Source organism: Chiloscyllium plagiosum, unplaced genomic scaffold, assembly GCF_037043375.1.
Source record: "Chiloscyllium plagiosum isolate Xiang-an unplaced genomic scaffold, Cpla_swu_hap1 HiC_scaffold_30, whole genome shotgun sequence".
Classification (NCBI taxonomy): Eukaryota; Metazoa; Chordata; class Chondrichthyes; order Orectolobiformes; family Hemiscylliidae; genus Chiloscyllium; species Chiloscyllium plagiosum.
In genome coordinates this window covers 32,442,775-32,465,241 of record NW_028270168.1, presented here as the reverse complement: position 1 = coordinate 32,465,241, position 22,467 = coordinate 32,442,775, and the positions used below count along the sequence as shown (strand labels likewise).

General features: G+C 39.3%; 1 protein-coding gene across 1 annotated transcript; it reads right to left on the bottom strand.

Annotated features, from left to right (window-relative positions):
- Positions 1-5,069: 5,069 nt before the first annotated feature.
- Positions 5,070-15,365, bottom strand: LOC122563704 (CD276 antigen-like). Its single transcript, XM_043717811.2, has 5 exons — positions 15,285-15,365; positions 11,574-11,646; positions 9,647-10,000; positions 7,956-8,243; positions 5,070-7,347 (listed from the first exon to the last, which is right to left on the bottom strand). The coding sequence occupies exons 1-5, from the start codon at positions 15,285-15,287 to the stop codon at positions 7,181-7,183; spliced, it is 885 nt and encodes a 294-aa protein (XP_043573746.2). The 5' UTR covers positions 15,288-15,365; the 3' UTR covers positions 5,070-7,180.
- Between the last annotated feature and the right edge of the window lie 7,102 nt (positions 15,366-22,467).

Genomic DNA, 22,467 nt, shown 5'->3' with positions numbered 1-22,467 from the left:
TATCTTTCCTCTCTCACCCTCAACCTATGCCCTCTAGTTCTGGACTCCCCAATCCCAGGGAAAATACTTTGTCTATTTATCCTATCCATGCCCTTCATGATTTTGTAAACCTCCAACCCCTCAACCTCCAATGGTCCAGGGAAAACAGCCTCAGTCTGCTGAGCCTCTCCTTTATAGCTCAAATCCTCCAACCCTGGCAACATCCTTGTAAATCTTTCCTGAACCCTTTCAAGTTTCACAACACCTTTCCGATAGGAAGGACACCAGAATTGCACGCAATATTCCAACACTGGCCTAACCAATGTCATATACAGCCGTAACATGACCTCCCAACTCCTGTACTCAATACTCTGACCAATAAAGGAAAGCATACCAAACGCCTTCTTCACTATCCTATCTACCTGCGACTTCACTTTCAAGGAGCTATGAACCTGCACTCCAAGGTCTCCTTGTTCAGCAACACTCCTGAGGACCTTACCATTAAGTGTATAAGTCCTGCTAAGACTTGCTTTCCCAAAATGCAGCTCCTCACATTTATCTGAATTAAACTCCATCTGCTACTTCTCAGCCCATTGGCCCATCTGGTCAAGATCCTGTTGTAATCTGAGGTGACCTTCTTTGCTGTCCACTACACCTCCAATTTTGGTGTCATCTGCAAACTACTAACTGTACCTCTTATGCTCACATCCAAATCATTTATGTAAATGACAAAAAGTAGTGGACCCTGTCCTTAGTTTTCTTTTCAGAGAGGCTGTAAAAGAGATAGACTCTGAAAAGCCTGGGTTTAGGTGGGTTTTAGGGCCAATTTGATTATAGCTAACAGATACTGCCTCAGTCAAAAGGCTTTCAGGTTTTTAAATAAAACACTTGTACAATGAAAGGGGAGTGGCCAGTGCTCCCAACCCAGCTTTGCTCTGGTTTGGTTTGGTTTGATTTTAGCACAAATAATGTTTTGAAGTTGGACCCAAAAAGCAGGTTCATGCTGGTACTCTCTCTCTGACTTCTTTTGTTCTGCGAGATATGATTTCACCTTTTGTGCCAAGGGGTGTTTATGGGGATTGATGCAAGTATTTGGAACACATCATTAAGTTAGGATGATGGGTTGGGTTTTCAAATAGGTTAAGTTATTCAGTACTCTGTTCTTTTTTTGTTTGTGTTTCATTCAGTGATCTTGTAAATGAATTCAGTTTTGTTTAAAACTAAGTGGTTTGACCAACTGCATCCCTCCTGGAATACCTGTGTTACACCTGCTTAAAACAACTATCAAAGTTAGGGTCTGGGCTAATTTTTTGAAATGCTTTGAGGCGGTCTGGCCTGGTCCATAACAAGGACTCCCTCGGCAACTCTCTCTGACTGTTTACCACAGTGACACCGTTGTGATTTTCTCTGGGACATTCAATCATATCTTGCACAATGACTATGATTATGTCAGTTTTTTGCTCAACTCGTCTGAGAGACAGCTCTCCTAATTTTGGCTGTCGCCCAAATGTTGGTAAGGAAACCTTTTTTCAGGGTCAACAGAGCTGGGTTTACTATTTCTCGTGCTCAGGCACATTTTAAGTACATCAAGGGCAAAAGAGTGACTAGGGAGAGAACTAAAGATCAGTGTGGCCATCTGTATGGAACCACTGGAGGTGGGTGAGATACTAAATGAATATTTTGACTCAATAGTTACTGTGAAGAAGGACATCAAAGCTCAGGCACTTGGGCAAATAAATAGTGATGTCTTGAAAAGGGTTCATACTATAGGAGAGGAGGTGCTGGAGGTCTTAAAACATATAAAGGTACTTAAATCTCCAGACTTGATCAGGCATTTCCCAGAACTTTGTGGGATGCTAGGGAAGCGATTACTGGACCCCTTTGCTGAGATATTTGTATCATCGATAGCCACGGAGTAGATGCAAAAGACTAGAGGGAGGCTAATGTGGTACCATTGTTTAAGAAAGGCTGTAAAGAGAAGCCAATGAACTATTGATGGTCAGCCTTATGTCAGCGATGGATAGGTTGTTGGAGAGGATTGAGGGATAGGATTTACATGCATTAGGACTGATTAGGGATAATCAACATAGCTTTGTGCATGGGAAACCGTGTCTCACTAACTTGAGTTTTTCTTTGAAGAGGTGAGAAAGATGACTGATGAAGTCAGAGCAGTAGGTGTTGTCTACCCGAACTTTGGCAAAACGTTTGACAGAGTTCTGCATGGTAGGCTGGTTAGCAAGGTTAGATCGCATGAGATCCGGGAAACTAACCAATTGCATACAAAGTCAGCTTGAAGGTAGGGGACAGGGGAAGGTGGTAGAGGATTGTTTTTTGCACTGGAGGCTGGTGGTCAGTGGTGTGCAGCAAGGATAGGTGCTGGGTCCCCTGCTTCTCCTCACTTATATACATGATTTGGATGTGAATATTAGATGTCTGGTTAGTAAGTTTGCAAATGGCACCAAAATTGGTGGCGTAGTGGACAATGAAGAAGTTTATCTGAGTACAACCGGATCTTCATCAGATGGGCCAACGAGTAGCAGATGGAGTTTCATTTAAATAAGTGTGAGGTATTGCATTTTGCTAAAGCAAACCAGGGCTGGACTTGTACAGTTCATGTTAGGGCCCTGGGGAGTGTTGCCGAACAAAGAGACCTAGGGGTGCAAGTGCATAGTTCCTTGGAAGTGGAGTCACTGGTAGACAAGATGGTGAAGAAGGCATTTGGCAACCTGCCTTCATTGGTCAGTGCATAACGTACAGGAGTTGGGATATTAGGCCACTTTTAAAATACTGCATTCAATTCCACAGGAAGAGTGTCATTAAACTTGAAAGAGTTCAGAAAAGATGCTGCCAAAATTGAAGGGTTTAAGCTATTGGGAGGGGATGAAAAGGCTGGGTTTTTTTTCCCATGGTGTGTCATTGGCTGAGGGTGACCTTAGAGGTTTATAAAATCATGAGGAGCACAGGTAGGGTGGATAGCAAGATCTTTTTCCTCGGGTGGTCGAGTCCAAAACTAGAGGACATAGGTTTAAGGTGAATTGGAAAATATTTAAAAAGGATCTGAGGGATATCATCTTTGCACAGAGGGCGGTGGTATATGGAATGAGCTACCAGAGGAAATGGTGGAGGCTGGTACAATTACAACATTTAATAGGCATCTGGATGGGTACATGAATAGGAAGGGTTTGGAGAGATATGGGCCAAATGCTGACAAATTGGACTAAGTCAGATTGAGATGTCTGGTTGGTGCAGATGAGTTGGAGTGAAGGATCTGTTTCTGTGTTGTATGACACTATGACTTTAAGTCAATACTTGGCTATTCATCAGTCCATTTGTTTTTTTGGCGATATTTTAGTGGCTGATGCAATTGAAGGTCTTGCCAGGCCATTTTAGAAGCCATTTAAGAGTTCCCCAAATTGTTGTGGGTCTGGAGTCACATGTGGGTTGACCAGGTAAGCATGTCAGATTTCCTTCCCTAAATGGCATTACTGAACCTGATGCATATTCATGACAATGGTTTCACAGTTGTCATTAGAATTTTAATTCCAGTTGAAATTCCATTATCTGCTGGGATGGCATTTGATCCTACATACCCAGAATGTTACCTGAATCTCTGAATTGTTAATCCAGCACTGACACCACTGTGTCATTGTCCTCTTGACATCAGTAAGACAGCAAACGTATTCCAACACAACAGAGGGGTCTTGGACACTAAACTGGAGAGCTGCATTTGATAATTACTTTGTACAGATATAAATAAAGGAATGCAGAAGGAGTTAAAGTACTTGGAGATAACCAGGCCTCAGGAAAGTGTGTGTAGATACGCATAGTGTATGATACTCCAGACAGGGCTTCTCTTGTAATTTTTCTCCAGCTCAATATTTTGTTTTTGTCTCCACAAGGACCGTGTGCTGGTCATTCTTACTGATTAGATGTGTCTGTAGCCTGTTCAGTGGTGAGAAGATTAAGCAGCTCTTCTTCATGGATTCTCTCATCATCTGCTGTAAACCAAATCTAGCAGCTATGTCTTTTAGGACTTGACCAGCTTTTCAGTAATGGTGTTATTAAACTCCTCTTTGTGAGGACTTCAAAGTCCCCCAGCCAGAGTACATTCTGTGACCAGCATTCCCTTCATTTTTCATTTCCTCTGTGTGGACCTCCAAGGTCCATATGTGGCAGTGATTTCAGGAATTGGAAATCAGTGCCATGATTAGTATCATCATACTAATTGCTGTGTGCAGAATTCAGAGCAGCTAACCACGCACTGTTTAGAGAGAATGCTGTCAACGACTTATTCACTTTTAATGCTTTCACCAAGTGCTTTTCAACATGGAGGAGCAGTGATTTATTAGTTGAAGTGGGAAACAGTAGGTTGTAATCAGTAGGAAGTTCCCTTGCCCAAGTTTATCCTGATGCCATGAGACTTCATGTGGTCAGGAGTCACATTGAGGCCTTCTAGGTTAATTCCTTCTGACTATTAACCACTGTTCTATTTCCTCTGGTAGAACAGAACATATCCAGGGATGGTGATGGTTGTGTCTGGCACATTGCCTGTAAGGTCTAATGTTGAGTATGACTATGTCAGCCTGCTCCTTGGCTAGTCTGAGATTTTTCCTGATTTGGCACAAGCTTCCAGACTTTGGCAGGAGGACTTTTGCAGGATCAACAAGAATGTGTTTGCTTGTTGTTACCATCAACTTTCAGAGGAGACATAATGTCCAGTGTGCAGAAATGAAATTGTAATGATGAATAATGAGGGGGAAAAAGGAGCATTCAAAACATTAAATTCTCATAACTGCAGTAAATGTTTGTAACTGGCAGCACTATATCTGATCTGTGAATACTCAGCGCCTCTGCTGGGTGCAGAATTGCCAGGTTTTTCCACTCATTTGTTTGCTACTTCCTCACCTTCATGGTTACAAGACTTGTTAAAATGTTTGACAAATTCTCAGATGTTTTCCAATGTTCTCTGATGTTTGAATGTATTTAAATCTGCTGGATAATTTAAATTTAATGAGTTCATGCTGCAGTGAATTATGCTTTATCACTCAAGAAAATTTGTTCCTGAAAAAAGAAATTACCACACTGTAGCCTCACAACATAAATGGATGACAATTTATTTAGAAAATTGTTTGCATGAAACTTACAAAATTTAAGTTCATATTCCATACATTTGTGTTAAAAATATAAAATACTTTAAACTGATAAAAATAATGCAGCCAGAATAGACATGAAATAATTTAAATATGTGGGGAGTTTTTTGGCAGTGATTATTATTTCTGTTAGTTAAGAGTTGAACTTAAAGTTCTTGATGGATTTTTCACAAAATGCCAGATAGAAACACATCAGATTACAGTTATGTCCAAATGTCTGAGCCAGAAATGGGCCTCATTTGGGATTTATAGCCTGCCTGATTTTGGGCTCCAATGAAGTAATTTGAATATAAAATTGAGGGGCTATAAATCAAGAGATCAATCTGACCGTGAACCAAACTTACAAGTTGTATTAGTTTAAAATCAGCTCTTTATTCTAAATAAATTATTAAATGTTGAATATAAAACAAGGTAAGGCATATTGTGTAAACTGTTGGGCCCTCAACGTCCACATAGGTTTTGCCCAACTTCAATTCTGGCAAGAATGTGGCAGAAAATGACTGAGACCCTGTTTTAAATGGTAGATAGATCATTCTATCTTCTCCTTTCATGGCAAATGTTAAAAAGGCTACACTAGGGTCAGGGATTCACAACAACATGGTTTCAAATTGCACTGCTGGTGTTGGTTCCCAACACTGAGTTGAGATGCCAGATGAGGGCCCCATCAGATGAATTCCAAAAGTTGGACTAATTTTTTTTAAACCTACTTGATCATCCTCCGAATTAGGAAGACAATGTTAATTGTATATTAATTGTGTTTAATTGTACAAACATGGTGGACCATAACTGGGCCTTCACTTGTGCGCCTACAAATAGTTAGTGTTGTTACATGATTAGGGATATTTTCGTAATGTGTATCTCGGTTTAAAAAAAACATAAAAATTTGTAAACATTAGCTCCAGTTCTATTCTTCAGTGCATAGCTTTGTGGAATAGAACAGCTGAAAGAGTCCATGACTGAGGTCGGAGAGGCAGGTGGGGAGAGCCTTAGTCACCCACTTGCTATGGCAGATATCGTAGCTGCATTGAAGATGCATCTATAATAACACTGGGTTTCACCAGCACAGGAAAACTAGATAACTTCTTGACGACTTGACAAACACTGGCAGGATACAAGTGACCCCAATTTCTGCACCACTGCTAGGATCACAGATGATGAACTTTTGGGGCCACAGTTTTTGACCTTGTACTCCATACTTGTGACTTTCTAGAGCTCAACATGTCTCCTTCAACTGTAGATTAGAAAATGGCATATTCTATTCCTGCTGGCAACAATGTACATCATAGCGCTTACATGACTTTGTTAGTCTTTGCTTGTCCAGCTCTGTTTTCTGTTTGCATAATTATAAGATGCTGACTGTTTGCTTCATGATTGATTTATATATATCTTAATCTTCCCTATGATCAGCAGGGAATAATCAAATCTGAAATAACTTCAGTCATTGAAAAGCTGTAGCTGAAAGTTAAGCTAACCAGAGCCATCTATTTATCCATAATGTTCTCACTGCTAGCTGCTCATGAGCTTCAATCACTATTGCATTTTAATCCAAGGTTTAGAAGGATATGGGATGGGAAAGCAGCGATCAACTTCTACATAACTCCAGAGAGATATATATATAAACTGCTACTCATTCATAAAATGATCACAGATCTGGTCAACTTAGAAACTGTATTTTTCAGTATCAAAAGTTAGTCCTAACATTACACAATGTGCATTGCAGATGTACTGTGGTTACAGTATGTAGATTCTTATAGGAAGTGCTGCTTCTTCAGCTGTGTCTTCTACAACACTCAGTGGGATGAACAAGTAGCTGCAATGGAACAGCCTCACCTCCAGGTTACCTTTTGACATTGATTACACCACACAGCATTGTTTCTTTTTCGTTGCTGGGTCAAAACTAGTAATTCCCTAGCTAACAGCACTGCGGAAGAACCTTCAACATACAGAAGGCAGAAGTTCAAAAAGAAAGCTCATCCTAACAGTGGATAATAAAGTCTTGTGAATCACCTGAGAATAAACAAAAAAATCAACTGTTCCATTCCTGGGATCACTCATATAAATTCACACTTCGCTTTTTCTTCAATTTCCTGTTGTTGAGCTTGTTTGCTTCTACAGATTAACAATATCAGAATAATAATTGCTACAAATATCAGAATTGTACAGGAGTTGAGAGCAATCCACATGTTCTTGTTGAAGTTTTGGTTCTGAATATCTTGTTCTGAAAGTGAAAAACATAAATATTAATCCATCAAATTAATTCACTTCTACAAAATATGTGCACAAGAGTTTCCTTTTCACCAGATAATTTACTTTTGGATTTCTGCTGAAGTAAAGACGGGAAATTAGGAGAAGGCACTGTACGAATTATACCCTTGAACTTGACGCATTATATTTTGTGGCTTCTGTGAATATTTCACAAAAATGATTAATTTTGCATTCAGAGGTAAATGTTACAATGCTCTTTTTTGCGATTAAAATTTCGTTTCTGTGAATATATGTCCCAGAGCAGTCTTGCCTATGGGAAATATAAATCAAGAAAGTGCAGTTACATTTTTCTATTTCGAAAATATAACACAGAGTGTAGGTCACAGTTCATGTGATTTTCCTTTTATTAAAATCTAGGAATAGGAAATTGTGGCAAAAAAGTTGAGGTTTCTTGTGATTTGTGCTCCTAGTGTATAAGCCATTTCTCTGGTTTGGAAAATTGAACCTTTTATGTATTTCTTCAGATAAATAGTTTCAAAGATTTTATTTATGTCTAAGGCACAATTCCAGGAAATTTGACTTAAGTACCTGAACTAATAATTGACTAAATTAATAACTTACGTTGTAAAAGGATGTTGAATTTCCTGGTAACAGTCTGGTTAACAAGGGAGTTCTGAATTTCAACCACATGGTTACAGTTCATCATTGTGTTATCAAGTTTAAGAATACTCTGGAATGAGTAAAGACCATCTTCACTTTTAACAAATGAAATTTCAGGCTGGAGGGACACATTTTTATCTTCTGCGCAGTACCAGAAAATAGATGGTTCAGGATAACCTTGAGATTCCAGAATGATAGTCGAACTGGATGGTTTCAGTTTGATGAACAGTTGTGGATCCCTATAGTAAGCTGTGAATTACAAAGAAGAATTGCTTGCATTATTCAGAAGTAACAGAAAATTGCTTTTGTTGACATTAAATAATTTGTGAAGCATCCGGGTGGCATTAATATATAATCTCAAGATAGACAAATCAAAAATCAGCCACACAACACAAAGGAAGCCCTCTCTTTTCACACGCATCTATAGGTTACAAATAATAATGCAACATTACAGTTCTACAGGGTGTATTCCATTTGCCCCATTCTTTAACTTCGACCATCCTAAGAATTTCTAAGCCAAGTCAAAATGCTATCTAAATTCTTTGAACTCACCTCTTTATTAATAATCTTTTCTCCTCAAAATAAAACTCCAAAGTGACTATTCTAATATGGGATCGCTCATGTTTGTCCTAATGTGCAGCCACTCTACCTTTAATGATAGATTTGAGTAGGTTCTTCACTCATGTTAACGGAGGCCTACAAAGTACTTTGAAAGGGTGTGATAAGATCGGAGGGGAGTGGAATACATAGAAATGGTTGAAACTAACTGTCTGTCTGTGTTTGAAATGGTGGGAATAGAGAGCCTTGTGAGGTCATAAGATAAAGGGAGTGGTTATGTATACAAGTTGGGATCTTTATACTGTAATGAGAAGTTATATTGTGCGGGTGGCAATAGAATAGCCAAGAGAAGGTCAAGTAAGTGAAGATGGAAATTGAAATTGCTGAGTTAGAAAAAGCATGAAGATACTGTAGTGAGAAATGCAGGATGTGGTTAACTGGTCAAGGCCAGGCATTCAAGGCAGAAAGCAAGGTCACTTGGTTATAAAAGTCATACTGCCACCACGGCAGTTTGGCAGGAGGCTGGAAGAACACAGCAAGCCAGGCAGCATCAGGAGGTGGAGAAGTCGATGGTTTAGGTGTAACCCCTCTTCAGGACATGGCAGTTTGAACAGGGGAGGGTTGAGTAAAGTGTAGGCAGTTGAGGAGCTTTCAAAATGGGCAAGGATTTGACATGTTGATCAAACAAAAAAATCATATGTCCATGTACTTGTTATTCATAACTTTATCATAAACAAGGGCAGAATCCCTAGTAAACTGACATTCTGGAAAGAAATGAAGCTGTTGCTAAGCTATTTGCAGCCTGATATCCTTCCTCTACAAAGGATTTATATTGGATCACAAAAATATGTCTATAATCTTGATCACCCTTTGATTGTAACAGTCAAACAAATTTCCTTTTATATCTGGGTTTTAATCTCCTACATTAACTTCATTACGTTAGGCTTTTGGCAATCTTGCGTTCAGTTTAATTTGTGTTAATTGCAACCTGACTATTCTCCTTATGAATTTTAAGCACATTAAACATGAATTATCACATTGATTTTGTAACAAAATCATCACTGCATAATTAGGAACAAATAAAACTTATTTACCTGCAAATTTCAATGAAATTGTCCCTTTGGCACTTCCCAATATATTGCCAACAAAGCACACATACTCCCCAGCATCCTCTGCTGTCATTCCTGCCAGTTTTAATGAAGCATTGCCATGTTTGAATTCCTCTGGAAATAGACTTGTTCTGCCTGAATACTGTTCATTCTGTTGACTGAGTTGGTCTTTGCCATAATAATAACTGTGCACCACGTCATTCGTCTCAGCACGTTGCCAAGTGATGATTACATGGTCCAGTGGTAAACGACTATCAACAGTAAAACTGCATCCAAGGACAATACTTTGTCTGTGAATTCCTACCAATGTAGTCTTTGATACAGCAACATCAAATGCACCTGGAAATCGGTAATAAAAAATTAACATTTTTTCCAGTCTATAGTTTTTAATATAACTTAGAGTATCTGGTCAAATCATAAAGCAGCCTTCTAAATAGAGGAATCTTGATGCTTTGACTAGGGATAATTGACAGACTATCATGGCAGTGGTGACAAAGCCAAGAGAGTAGAAATAAGTTTGGAGTTGCTCATTCTATTACATTTATAAAGTATCTTTCTTTCTTTCTTTCTTTATTACTGGGTATCCCAAAATGAAGTGATTTGTAGCCATGTAGAAATGGCAGCAGCCAACTAAGTGCATAAAAGTTCCAAAAGCAGCAACGGAATAATTTTTTTTCTTCTGATGTTGATTCATTTAAAATATGGTTTATGAACACTCCAGAGATCTGAGATGTCAGGATTAAATCCAATAAAAATATGATACGTAGTCAGAAGTACATGAAAGAAGTACAGTGGCACTGTGGCTCAGTGGTTAGCACTGCTCCCTCACAGTGCCAGGGACCTGGGTTCATTCCAGCCTCTGGCAACTGTCTGTGTGGAGCTTGTATATTCTCCCCGTGTCTGTGTGGGTTTTTGCTGGGTGCTCTGGTTTCCTCCCACAATCCAAAGATGTGCAGGTCAGGGGAGTTGGCCATGCTAAAATGCCCATAGTGTTCAGGGATGTGTAGGTTAGGTGCATCAAACAAGAGTAGGGAAAATCTTGTGCATTAAACAAGAGCCTACTCTTCAGAGGGTCGGTGTGGACTTGTTGAGTCGAAGGGCCTGTTTCCACACTGTAGGGATTCTTAAACAAGAAATACTGCAAACCCAAGATAGTTAATGTGCTATTAACAAAGTGTAATCTGTATTTAGTTCAGTGTATTAAGTGTTGTTCTTTCCAATGTTCAAGAGTGGAAAGATTGCACAGTTTTTTCACATCCTTTTCTGGAAAGCCAATATGTATTATAGTGATCAATTGAATCTATTGAAATTCATGATATCAGTGCAAATTCACCAACATTGACACAATAACTGTAGCTTTGATCATTTCTGAATTCTTCCATTGTTATCCGAAGTTCAATATCTTGAACTTTAAATTCAATGGTTTCTGGCTTTGATGATAGAGCTTCCTGATGACACATCTGTTAACAGATTGATATGATTTCTTTGCCCTTCCAAACATTTATTTTTAAAAAGTACAAGGAAATATTCACAAGAGTTACAGACAAAAAATGTTGTCATAGAATCCATTCAAGTGTGGTAGCAGACCATTTGGCCCATCACATTTTCACACCAACCCTCGGAAGAGCATCCATCATCCATCCCGCCTAGACCCCCCCGCCCCCCACCATGCTCCACCCTATCCCCAGAGCCCTGCATTTTCCCATGGCCAATCCACCAACCTGGACATCCTTGAACTTTGGGACGAAACTATAGCACCTGAATGAAACCATAGACAAAGGGAGAATGTGCAAACGCCATACAAACAGTCACTCAAGGCTAGAACTGAACCTAGATCCCTACTGCGGTGAGCCACTAGTGCTAACTACTGAGTCACTACGTTGCCCACTATGAATTGTCAGATGAGACCTACCTGAAAGTAAGACCTGTGCAGACATAATTTGCATATAAAGCAAATATTTCATTCTCTCCTTCAGGTCAGAGTTCTAGAAAGTGAATAAATATGGAGCTGGTTAGTGACAAACAAAATACAAATATTTAAAGTAGTAGATTTCCAGTCTAGTGTTATCACTGCAAATAGATTTTTGCTCAATATCTAGTTATTTACACAGAAACTTACCAGGCTTACTATATTAAGGATGAACTCTACGAATGAGCTCAAATTAAGAATATCACACTAAACTGCAAGGGATTATTTTCTCACCATTCATATAAAACTTAAACATAGGAACAACAAAACAAGAAATTAAGATGTAGGTCACTGAGGAGCAAGGTATCCAGTCTGAAAGTAAAAAGACTGTCGCATGATAGCTAGTGATCTCATCTAAAGAGTCGGTTTTTGTTTTGTATGAGTTAGAAGAATTAATTTTGCCATCATGGTGACAGAGGGATTCCTGGCTCCTCTCCTTTACAATCGATGCTTAATTGCCTTTATCCTTGAAATATAATTCAATAGAATTTCATTTAAAAAATCAAGTTACAATTGGAAGTGATACAGCTGAAACAAAAATTAAAACTTTGGTGATTCACTAATTTTGCACTTCTGGTAATACTTGTTCACAGTGTAGTTATTGTGGGTGTTGTCAAGGTTGGAATTAGTACAGTACAAGCAAGCTCTGCATTACAGCTACTTAATAAACAAACCATTCACTTACACTTAGGAATTATACTAGACAAATTAATGAGAATGTGAGATCCTAAGTAAATGTTCACTCCCTAAAGGCCTCCAGCACTTGATTAGTTTGTCTACTGATGGGGTTCCCAGTTAAAGACATCCTATAGAGTGAAACTTGTTTTTCTAGGATACCTAACCTTTCAGAAAATTAGAATTAGAATTGCGGCAGTGTGGAAACAGGGTCTTCAGCCCAACAAGTCCACACTGGCCCTCCGAAGAGTAATCCATCCAGACCCATTCCCCTACCTACCTTTGTCCCTGATGAATGTATCAAACCTACACATCCCTGAACACTTTGGTCAATTTAGCATGGCCACTTCACCCTAACCCAATCCAATTCTTTGGATTGTGGGGAGGAAACCCACGCAAACACTGGGAGAATGTGCAAACTCCACACAGTCGCCCAAGGCTGGTATCAAACCTGGGCCCCTGGCACGGAGGCAGCAGTGCTAACCATACCCTCTCCTTCCCGAAGTGAAATTTATCTGTATGTTAAAATTTATGCCATTGAATCAGAAATCTACATTTGAATTTAGAATTGCACTTTATACATTTTGTTACATGATTGAGTTAAACCTTTCCTAGGATCTGTTATCAGTTCATCAGTCTCACCTCCTGAACTGTTTATTAAATGGCTGCTTGCATGATATGCCTGATCATGTTTATCTATGCCTGATCTCATCTTAGTAACACCCATAGAAACTATATTAAGAATAAATATTTTCTTAGTTATAAGATCAGAGAATTGGCAAATATTTGATTTGTCTCTTTCAATTATGCCAAACTGGAATTTGAACTTATCTTGATATAACATGCTTTTAAATTTAGAGGATGAAGAAAATTAAACATTCATTTTAGTAATTAATACAGGTTTCTGAGAGAAAGTTGGGCAGAATGAAACTAATAAATTGACTTTGGGTCACATGGATTTGTATCTCCCACTTCTATTCTTGCAATGAGAACATACAAACCTATGAACTAGGAGCAGAAATATGCAGTTTGACCCATCAAGCCTGTTCTGCTACTCTGCAAAATCACAGCTAATCTATGTTTCAAATTCCACCTTTCCATTTGCCCCTGACTCTTTGTCTGACAAAAATGGGGCAATGGCACCTCTTTCTCCATTCGGGCAGTTTACAGTCTTCTGGACTCTATATTGAGTTCAACATCAGACCAAAAACTCTGTCCTCCACTTTGATAAGTACCCTCCTACAATCTGACAGCCAATCCATGTACTTCATTACAAAACCAACCCAGAACATGATCTAAAAAGCAGGGATAGAAATTAGTTGTCTCATGTAACAGCCATTTGGCTGCCAAAACACAACTGCCAGTGTTCTGAAAGTGTAGGTGTGTACTGTACCTTTTGAGAGAGAGGAAGCTAGCAAGGACTGAAAGTGCAGTGTCCTGAACAAGGTAAAAATGTAACACTTGGTCGAAACAAATAGCTGGAGTGTGTGTTGCTGTGGAACAAAAATAAATTCAAATTCGTCCAGTTTAAATTTAGGCCCCAAGATATTTGATTACATAAAAACCAATGAAATGATCTGATGTTTTGGGGTATAAAACCAGACATTTTGAACAGTCAGGGGGAGAACTGCCTAGCTACTAATAAGTACAGACTGCCACCAGAACAAGTCTCTGAAAGGTACTTGTCAATAAGAAGTTTGTGCAGCAGAACATCGAAGCCGACTGAGAGAAAACCTACAGAGGAAAATCGACAAAGCTGACTGTTTTTTTTTTAAAACTTTTTTTTTTGTAAATCTTAATCAGGATTTTTTCATCGGACCAGTACTGTAGAGTGGGTGGTAAAAGATAGGTTAAAAAGAAAGGAGTTGTAAATAGCTGTTGTTTTAATATTCTCTGTTGGTCATAAAGAATAAAATTGTTAATTTTTACTTTAAATAGTGACCTCTGGGATAGGTTTTTGCCTCTCAAATTTTAACAGATTGCAGCATGAGGTGAACTTTTTTTCTGTGTGGCTGGTTTAAATTAGCAGAGGGGTTTACCTCGTGTCATAACACTAACTTGGCCAAACAGCAGGGGATCCTGAGTACGTTGGCCAAGTAAAACTCTGATGTCACATCTTAAAAACATTTAAGAAACCATGTAAAAGATATAGAAATAGAGTCCACCCACAGACTGCTCTCTGCATTCGTCTTGGACCTTCTAAGGAGACTGACGTGGCGAGAGGCAGAGATCCGCTGACTCTCAGAGAGAGAGAGAGAGAGAGAGAGAGAGAGAGAGAAACATCTGCAAGAGCTTTGGGAAGTACTGTAAACTTAAGGAGCTGTGTAGGATTAGAGAGAGTACTGTTTTGTTGTAAAAGCTATCCCAACATACTTCTTAATAAAGTTGGGACTGTTTTGCATTGGTACCGGCTTGTGTTTGTACTAATTTGACAGCTTTGGTATTGAGACACACCTGGGCAAATTAATAACATTCTGGAGTTGTCTACCTTTGTTTTAAAGATGAATTAGACAGCGCTAATGCTGCTGTCATGGAAGAGTTTGCAATGAAGATACAGCAACACCCAAAAACGCACAACCTTCACACAGCACATGCTACAAACATATATACACATACCAGACTAAACACAAATCAACATGACACGCAATACATATACCACCAATACATTATAGAAACAACTATACACTTACATCACACACACTACATATGTATCAGATATAGTAGCCTTAAACACAGTATAAACACATCATCACACCTCAAAAAACCAAACTCATTTACACAAAAGCCAACATACACCATTCAACAAATATCATATTCACATGAACATGCTATTTTAAAAAACGCATTACAAATGACATGACAAAAACACACTACAACAGTAGAAAACATGTCTAGGTCAACATATCTTTTTAAAAAGCAGTTTTTAAAACTGAGACTATAGTCTGAAATATGGAATTATGATCAAAAAGGAGCACTTACCATTTTCTATTTTCCCCCAGCTCACTTGTGATTCCAACAATCCTTTGCTCTGTACTGACTGACTTCCTAAAGTTACACTGCTTTATATTCTATTGCCACTAGCAACAACAACAAAACATCAACAGCCCAGCTGACTCACTGATTAGGAGGTGAAAGGTTAACAATTGCGTATGCAGCTGCAATGCAACTGCGGTATTATCGAATGAGCTTTTGATTGTCACGTGCTGCAACTTGGAGGCTCATTCTTTACGTGTAGTAGAAACACATTCACTTATACTCTGGTAGAGATACTGCTGATGTCAATGCTAATTATATGATACCAACGTCATCATTATAAAGTCAGGAAAGTGACTGGCCCAATGGGGTCTCTCACGGCATCTGTTTTTCAAACTCTGTCCAGACATATTTCAAAGCCTTCTTTAATTTTGACCTACAAATTTCTTTCAATTGTGCTTGATCAGAGCTTCCCCTCTTATTGTGCCAGACTTTCAGGAAACAAAGCCATTTTTCGGGTGTTTAACTTGTAATTTTTTTTAGCATTTAAACATATCCATGCCAAGACCTGCCATTTATATTATGTTTCTTTGTCTGCAATTTCCCATCCCTGGAAGTGGTGAGTTAGATGGCAAAAAGGAAAAACAATTGGGTGAATTGAGCATGGTAAGATGCTTGCCAACTCTATCAGCATCTCACCAATTAAGGTCTGGGTGAGAAGGTCCACTGGGGACCTTCTTCACCCACAACTATTAAAAAGCCAAATGTAGACTCGGACTTCCATAGTGTTAAGGATTTAGGTGGAGAGGAATTTGTGTGTATAAGAAAATTTTCTGATTCAGTATGTGGATGTACCTACTAGAGAAGGTGCAAAACTTGACCTACTTTTGGAAAATAAGGCAGGGCAGGTGACTGAGGTGTCAGTGGGTGAGCACTTTGGGGCCAGCGACTATAATTTTATTAGTCTTAATATAGTGATGGAAAAGGATAGACAAATCTAAAAGTTGAAATTATAAATTGGAGGAAGGATAATTTTGATGGTATTAGGCAAGAAACATAGTCCCAGCTTATTCAACCTCTCCCTCTAGCTCAAATCCTCCAACCCTGGCAACATCCTTGTAAATCTTTCCTGAACCCTTTCAAATTTCACAACATCTTTCCAATAGGAAGGAGACCAGAAGTGCAAACAATATTCCAAAAGTGGCCTAACCAAGTACAGCTGCAAAAAGACCTCCCAACTCCCATACTCAATACTCTGACCAATAAAGGAAAACATATCAAATGCCTTCTTCACTATCCTATCTACCTGCAATTTTACTTTCAAGGAGCTATGAACTTGCACTCCAAGGTCTCTTTGTTCAGCAACACTCCCTAGGACCTTAACATTAAGTGTAGAAGTCCTGCGAAGATTTGCTTTCCCAAAATGCAGCACCTCTCATTTAGCTGAATTAAACTCCATCTGCCACTCCTCAGCCCATTGGCCCATCTCATCAAGATACCGTGTAATCTAAGGTAACCTTCTTCGCTGTTCACTGCACCTCCAATTTTGCTGCCATCTGCAAACTTACTAAATATACCTCTAATGTTCATATTCAAATCATTTATATAAATGATGAAAAGTAGTGGACCCTTCACTGATCCTTGTGGCACTCCACTGGTCACAGACCTCCAGTCTGAAAACAATCCTCCACCACCACCCTCTCTCTTCTACCTTTGAGCCAGTTCTGTATCCAAATGGCTAGTTCTCCCTGTAATCTATGAAATCTAACCTTGCTAACCAGTCTCCCATGGGGAACCTTGTCGAATGCCTTACTAAAGTCCATATAGATCATGTCTACTGCTCTGCCCTCATCAATCCTCTTTGTTAGTTCAAGAAACTCAAGTTTGTGAGACATGATTTCCCACACGTAAAGCCATGATGACTATCCCTAATCAGTCCTTGCCTTTCCAAATGCACGTACATCCTGTCCCTCGGGATTCCCTCCAATAACATGCCCACCACCGACGCCAGACTCACCAGTATATAGTTCCCTGACTTGTCCTTACTGTCTTTCTTAAATACTGGTACCACATTAGCCAATCTCCAGGGTAGGCTGGGGCAATTTTCCCTGGACCATTGGAGGCTGAGGGGTGATGTTATAGAGGTTTATAAGACCTTGAAGGACATGGATAGGGTAAATACACAAGGTCTTTTCCCTGGAGTGGAGGTGTCCAGAACTAGAGGTCATAGGTTTAGGGTAAGAGGGGAAAGATATCAAAGAGACCTAAGGGGCAACCTCTTCACGCAGAGGGTGGTACGTGTATAGAATGAGCTGCCAGAGGAACTGGTAGAGGCTGGTACAATTGCAACATTTAAAAGGCATGTGGATGGGTATATGAATAGGAAGGGTTTGGAGGGATATGGGCCGGCTGCTGATAAGTGGGACTAGAATAGATTGGGATATCTGGTCAGCATGGATGAATTGGTCCAAAGGATCTGTTTCCATGCAGTACATCTCTATGACTCTATAACTTTCAAAAGCTGATTGGGGGCAGGTGTTTGCAGGTAAAGGGATGGCTGGAAAATGGGAAGCCTTGAGAAATGAGATATATTCCTGTTAGGGTGAAAGGAAAGGCTGGTAGGTATAGGGAATGCTGGATGACTCGAAGTTGAGGTTTTGGTTAAGGAAAAGAAGGAAGCATATGTCAGGTATAGACAGGATAGATCAGGTGAATCCTTAGATGAATATAAAGGTAGTAGGAGTGTACTTAAGAGGGAAAAAGGGGGACATGAGATAACTTTGGCCAATTAGATTCTCCTTAAAACTAAGGGTTTTTACAAATATGTTAAGGACAAAAGGGTCACTGGGGAGAGAATAGTGTCCCTCAAAGATCAGCAAGGTAGGCTATGGGTGGAGCCACAGAAGAAGAGGGAGATACTAAACAAGTATTTTGCATCAGTGTTTACTATGGAGAAGGGACATGGAAGATACAGAATGTGGGGAAATAGATGGGGTCATCTTGAAATGTCTGTATTACAGAGGAGGAGGTGCTGGGTGTCTTGAAATCATAAATCGTCAAGACCTGATCAGGTGTACCTGAGAACTGTGGGAAGCTAGGGAAGTGATTGCTGTGCCTCTTGCTGAGATTTTTGTATCGTCGATAGTCACAGGTGAGATGCCAGAAGACTGGAGGTTGGCTAACGCAGTGCCACTATTTAAGAAAGGTGGTAAGGACAAGCCAGGGAACAATAGACCAGTGAACCTGACATCGGTGGTAGGCAAGTTGTTGGAGGGAATCGTGAGGGACAGGATGTACAAATATTTGGAAAGGCAAGGGCTGATTAGGGTTAGTCAACATGGCTTTGTGCATAGGAAATCATGTCTCACAAACTTAATTGAGGTTTGTTTTGAAGAAGTAATAAAGAGGATTGATGAGGGCAGAGTGGTGGTCATGATCTATATGGACTTCAGTAAAGCATTTAACAAGGTTCTCCATGGGAGACTAGTTAGCAAACTTCGATCTCATGGAATACAGGGAGAATTGGCCATTTGGATACAGAACTGGCTTGGTGGTAGAAGACAGAGGGTGGTCTGTCAGAAGGATGTTGTGAAACTTGAAAAGGTTCAGAAAAGATCGACAAGGATGTTACGAGGGTTGGAGGATTTGAGCTATAGGGAGAGGCTGAATAGGCTGGGGTGGTTTTTTGCAGAAGCATCGGAGGCTGAGGGGTGACCTTATAGAGTTTTATAAAATCATGAAGATCATGGAGAGGATAAATAGACAAAGTCTCTTCCTTGGGGTGGGGGAATCCAGAACTAGAGGGCGTAGGTTTAGCATGAGATAGGAAAGATATAAAAAGAACCTTAGGGGCAATGTTTTCACACACAGGGTGGTGCATGTATGGAATGAGCTGCCAGAAGAAGTGGTGGAGGCTGGTACAATTGCAGCATTTAAAAGGCATTTGGATGGGTATATGAATAGGAAGGGTTTAGAAAAATATGGGCCAAATGCTGGCAAATGGGACCTAGATTAGGTTAGGATATCTGGTCAGCATGGGTGAGTTGGACTGAAGGGTCTGTTTCCATGCTCTCTTACTCTATGGCTCTATTCTTAAATGATCAATCAAAGGTCTCTGGTTACCCTACTGTCCCAGGTGGTGTGAAAGGTGACTGGTTTTTTGACTACGTTCACATTAGCATGTCATTTATAGTTAGGTTAGGTCATTGTCAATTTTTCAATTTGGAATGCCATGTGACTACATACAATGGATTTCCATGTTTATTTCATGTTCTTGACAAAATTAGTTTTGATTTCTTCTTGTCACACAAATGATTACTCATCAAGTTTTAATAATTTGGAAGTATGGGTGTTGGACTAGGGTGGATCAAGTTAAAAATAACACATGTTGGACTATAATCTGGTCTTTAACTTAGTCAAATATTACAACACTAATGGCGTTCTACAAAACAAACAAATAATTGCTGATTCATGGGGCAATGTAAATAAGTGAAGCCAAATAACAAAATCTCTTGTCACATGTGGTAGAACTTAACTTCATGAGGTAGAACTTAACTTCAAAATAATACGTATCATAATTTGAAAATATGCATTTTCCTCATGTTCATGCCAGTTGATTTTGCAAATCTTTCTGTTTCCACAGGCATTATTTTCCTTCTACTCAAAACCAATTACTATTTTTCTCTGAAAAATGTCCTCTGTGCTTCATCTCCAATCATCAGTTCTTCTAAAAAGTCACTGTTGCTGCCTTCTAAACGTCTACCTCTCCTAAAATCTCTTGTTGGTTTTCATCCTACTCTTCGTAACAGTCATAACCTATCTGTAATGAACATACTTCAGGAAAGGGAATACAGTCTGCCATCCTTACCTAGACTGGGATGCATGTGACTCCAGACACACAGCAATGTCTGGTTGTTTCTGAACTACCCGGTGGACAATTTAGGAAGAGGCAATAAATGCTGTCCTAGCCAGTGATGCTTTCATCCCATGAATGAATAAAAAAAAAATGTTTGTACAGAAAACTTGAGTATTGGTGAAAAAAGACACTTTTTGTTGAACCTTTTGTCTTGCACTTATCAGGGCAATTTACAAGAATAACAATAGTTGACAAGCGAAATTTGATTTGGTGGACGTGCTATTGTGGAGAGTGCTGCAGTTAATGATTGACTGACTGTTAATTTCCAAATGTCTTAAATTTCAAACCAGGTAGGCTGACTCTGGTCAGGGCATTGCCCTAAGAAATGAGCTACATGCAAATGGATATATCGCCGTTTTGTTGAGTTGAAACAAGCACAGTGTCTGTACATGTCCATCCTGTCTGAACAAGTGTGCTACATGGCAAGCCTGACTGACAATCCATTGTTCTGGGATCAGACTTATCCTATAATACCATCAGCTGAAACCATAACACAGCTTTTGTGTTTGTAGAATGCATGAACTGAGAATAAAGCCAATTCTAGAGACACTGCTGGAACCTAGGTCAGATTTACATTATATCTTCAGGCCATTTGGAAATATTAAACGTGAACATAGGCATAAGCAAGTATATTTATTTCCAAAATTCTGCACTATTATAAAACAAACTAAATTTGATAACTGAATATTCGTTCGAGCTGTCACCAGTCCTCTGTTATGAGTTAAAATTCTTTTAATCATTCAGAGTAAAAAAAACACCTATCTCTTAAAAATGAAAACAAGTCTAATATCCAGTGCCATGAATGTTAGTAGATCCACCCATTAATGCCATTTGGTTCACACGATGTTGACCTGGCAATTTTCTGAAAGTTCTCCCATTGTAACATAGGGAGGGTCCTATTGGGCTATTGCCAAATAAAAATAATCTGAAATAATCAGGGTTCTACCACAATTCAAATGTTTTCCACTTCGAAGACAAAATACAAATTCAATCTGCCATTGAAGAATACTTAAGTTTAAGGATCGTGCACAGCTATTTTGAATTTAGTTGTTAGAAGTAAATTGAACAGACTCATCCTACTGTGTGCATAATACAAAAAGCACAATGCAGATGTGATCTTATGACAAAGCTTCACATGTTAATTTAAACCTAAATTCAAGAAGCAGGTGCTCCTTTGAAAGGATAAAAAGATAATTACTTATTTTAGACATTATTGACATGTTATAAGAAAACTGTTTTTTTATCCATTGACCTAATATTAAAAAATGTTTTGTTCCCAGGTCAGATGCATAGAGGCAGGAGAAGTTACAGTTGCAGGAGTCCCGCCTTTAAACATGGCTTTCCACACTCATTATTTCAGTCTGGGCATTAGAAAACTAGGATGGGAGGAAGGGGCTGCCAGTTCCTTGGTGAAATGGGCAGAAAGCTTGCCTCGGCTTCAGCATCGTAGCCAAACGTTTTTGAAAAAGAATAAAATTAAGACATTCCTCTTGCCCTCATTCTCAGATATTCCACATTCCCCATCCATGCTATCTAATGCTCTCTATCCATCCTCCATGACCCTTCATACCTCCTGAAAACAAATCTCCCCTCACTCTATATGCCAACTGAGTATCAACTCATACTACCCATAATTCTACCCTTTCCCCTACCTTTCTGACTCATCTAGTGACTAGTACCCATGCATATAGTAGAAAATAAAATTATATTACTTCAATTTAATGTTGAAGACTATGTTGTATTGAGAAAATCAGTCTACTTAAACACATTTTAACAGTTCTTGATATGTCTGACAATTCTTGACAGCTTTAACATCTTAAAGTTCTTGACCGGTTTGGTTGCTTTAAAGTTCCTAGCCCATGAAAGGTAATCTGCCTCCTGCTGCCTCCCACCAAACCCCACTCTGGTCCTGTCCTACCACCAAAAGGCATCCTAGGGTGAGATATGTAGGAATCATATACATCAGTGCAGATGTAGAGCATATCGATTGTTATGAAAATCTGGGCCTCAAAGTGTAACACAAATCATTAACTTATCTACAAGTCACCTGATGATCCTCAGCACGTGTACAATCATTAAGGCCAAATATTGCTGGACACTTCCAAATGTTGTCCTCTTCGCCAGTACACAATGTTTCATTGAGCCATATTGGCCCTCAACCTGCAAAAGAAATGCTTGAGTCAGTTTCATTGGCAAGTATCAAAATAACTACACAAACTGGTTACAGTTTGATTAAAAATTGTAAGTTCAAACCTCTTGCCAGCGGCACTAGAT

Bases quoted from the DNA above. Each gene is read 5' to 3' on its own strand.
- LOC122563704 (XM_043717811.2), bottom strand. The intron at 8,244-9,646 runs GTAAATAAGTTT...TGTAATTCACAG, and splicing joins AATTTCATTGAAATTTGCAG to CTTACTATAGGGATCCACAA. The intron at 7,348-7,955 runs GTAAGTTATTAA...TTTCACTTTCAG, and splicing joins ATTCAACATCCTTTTACAAC to AACAAGATATTCAGAACCAA.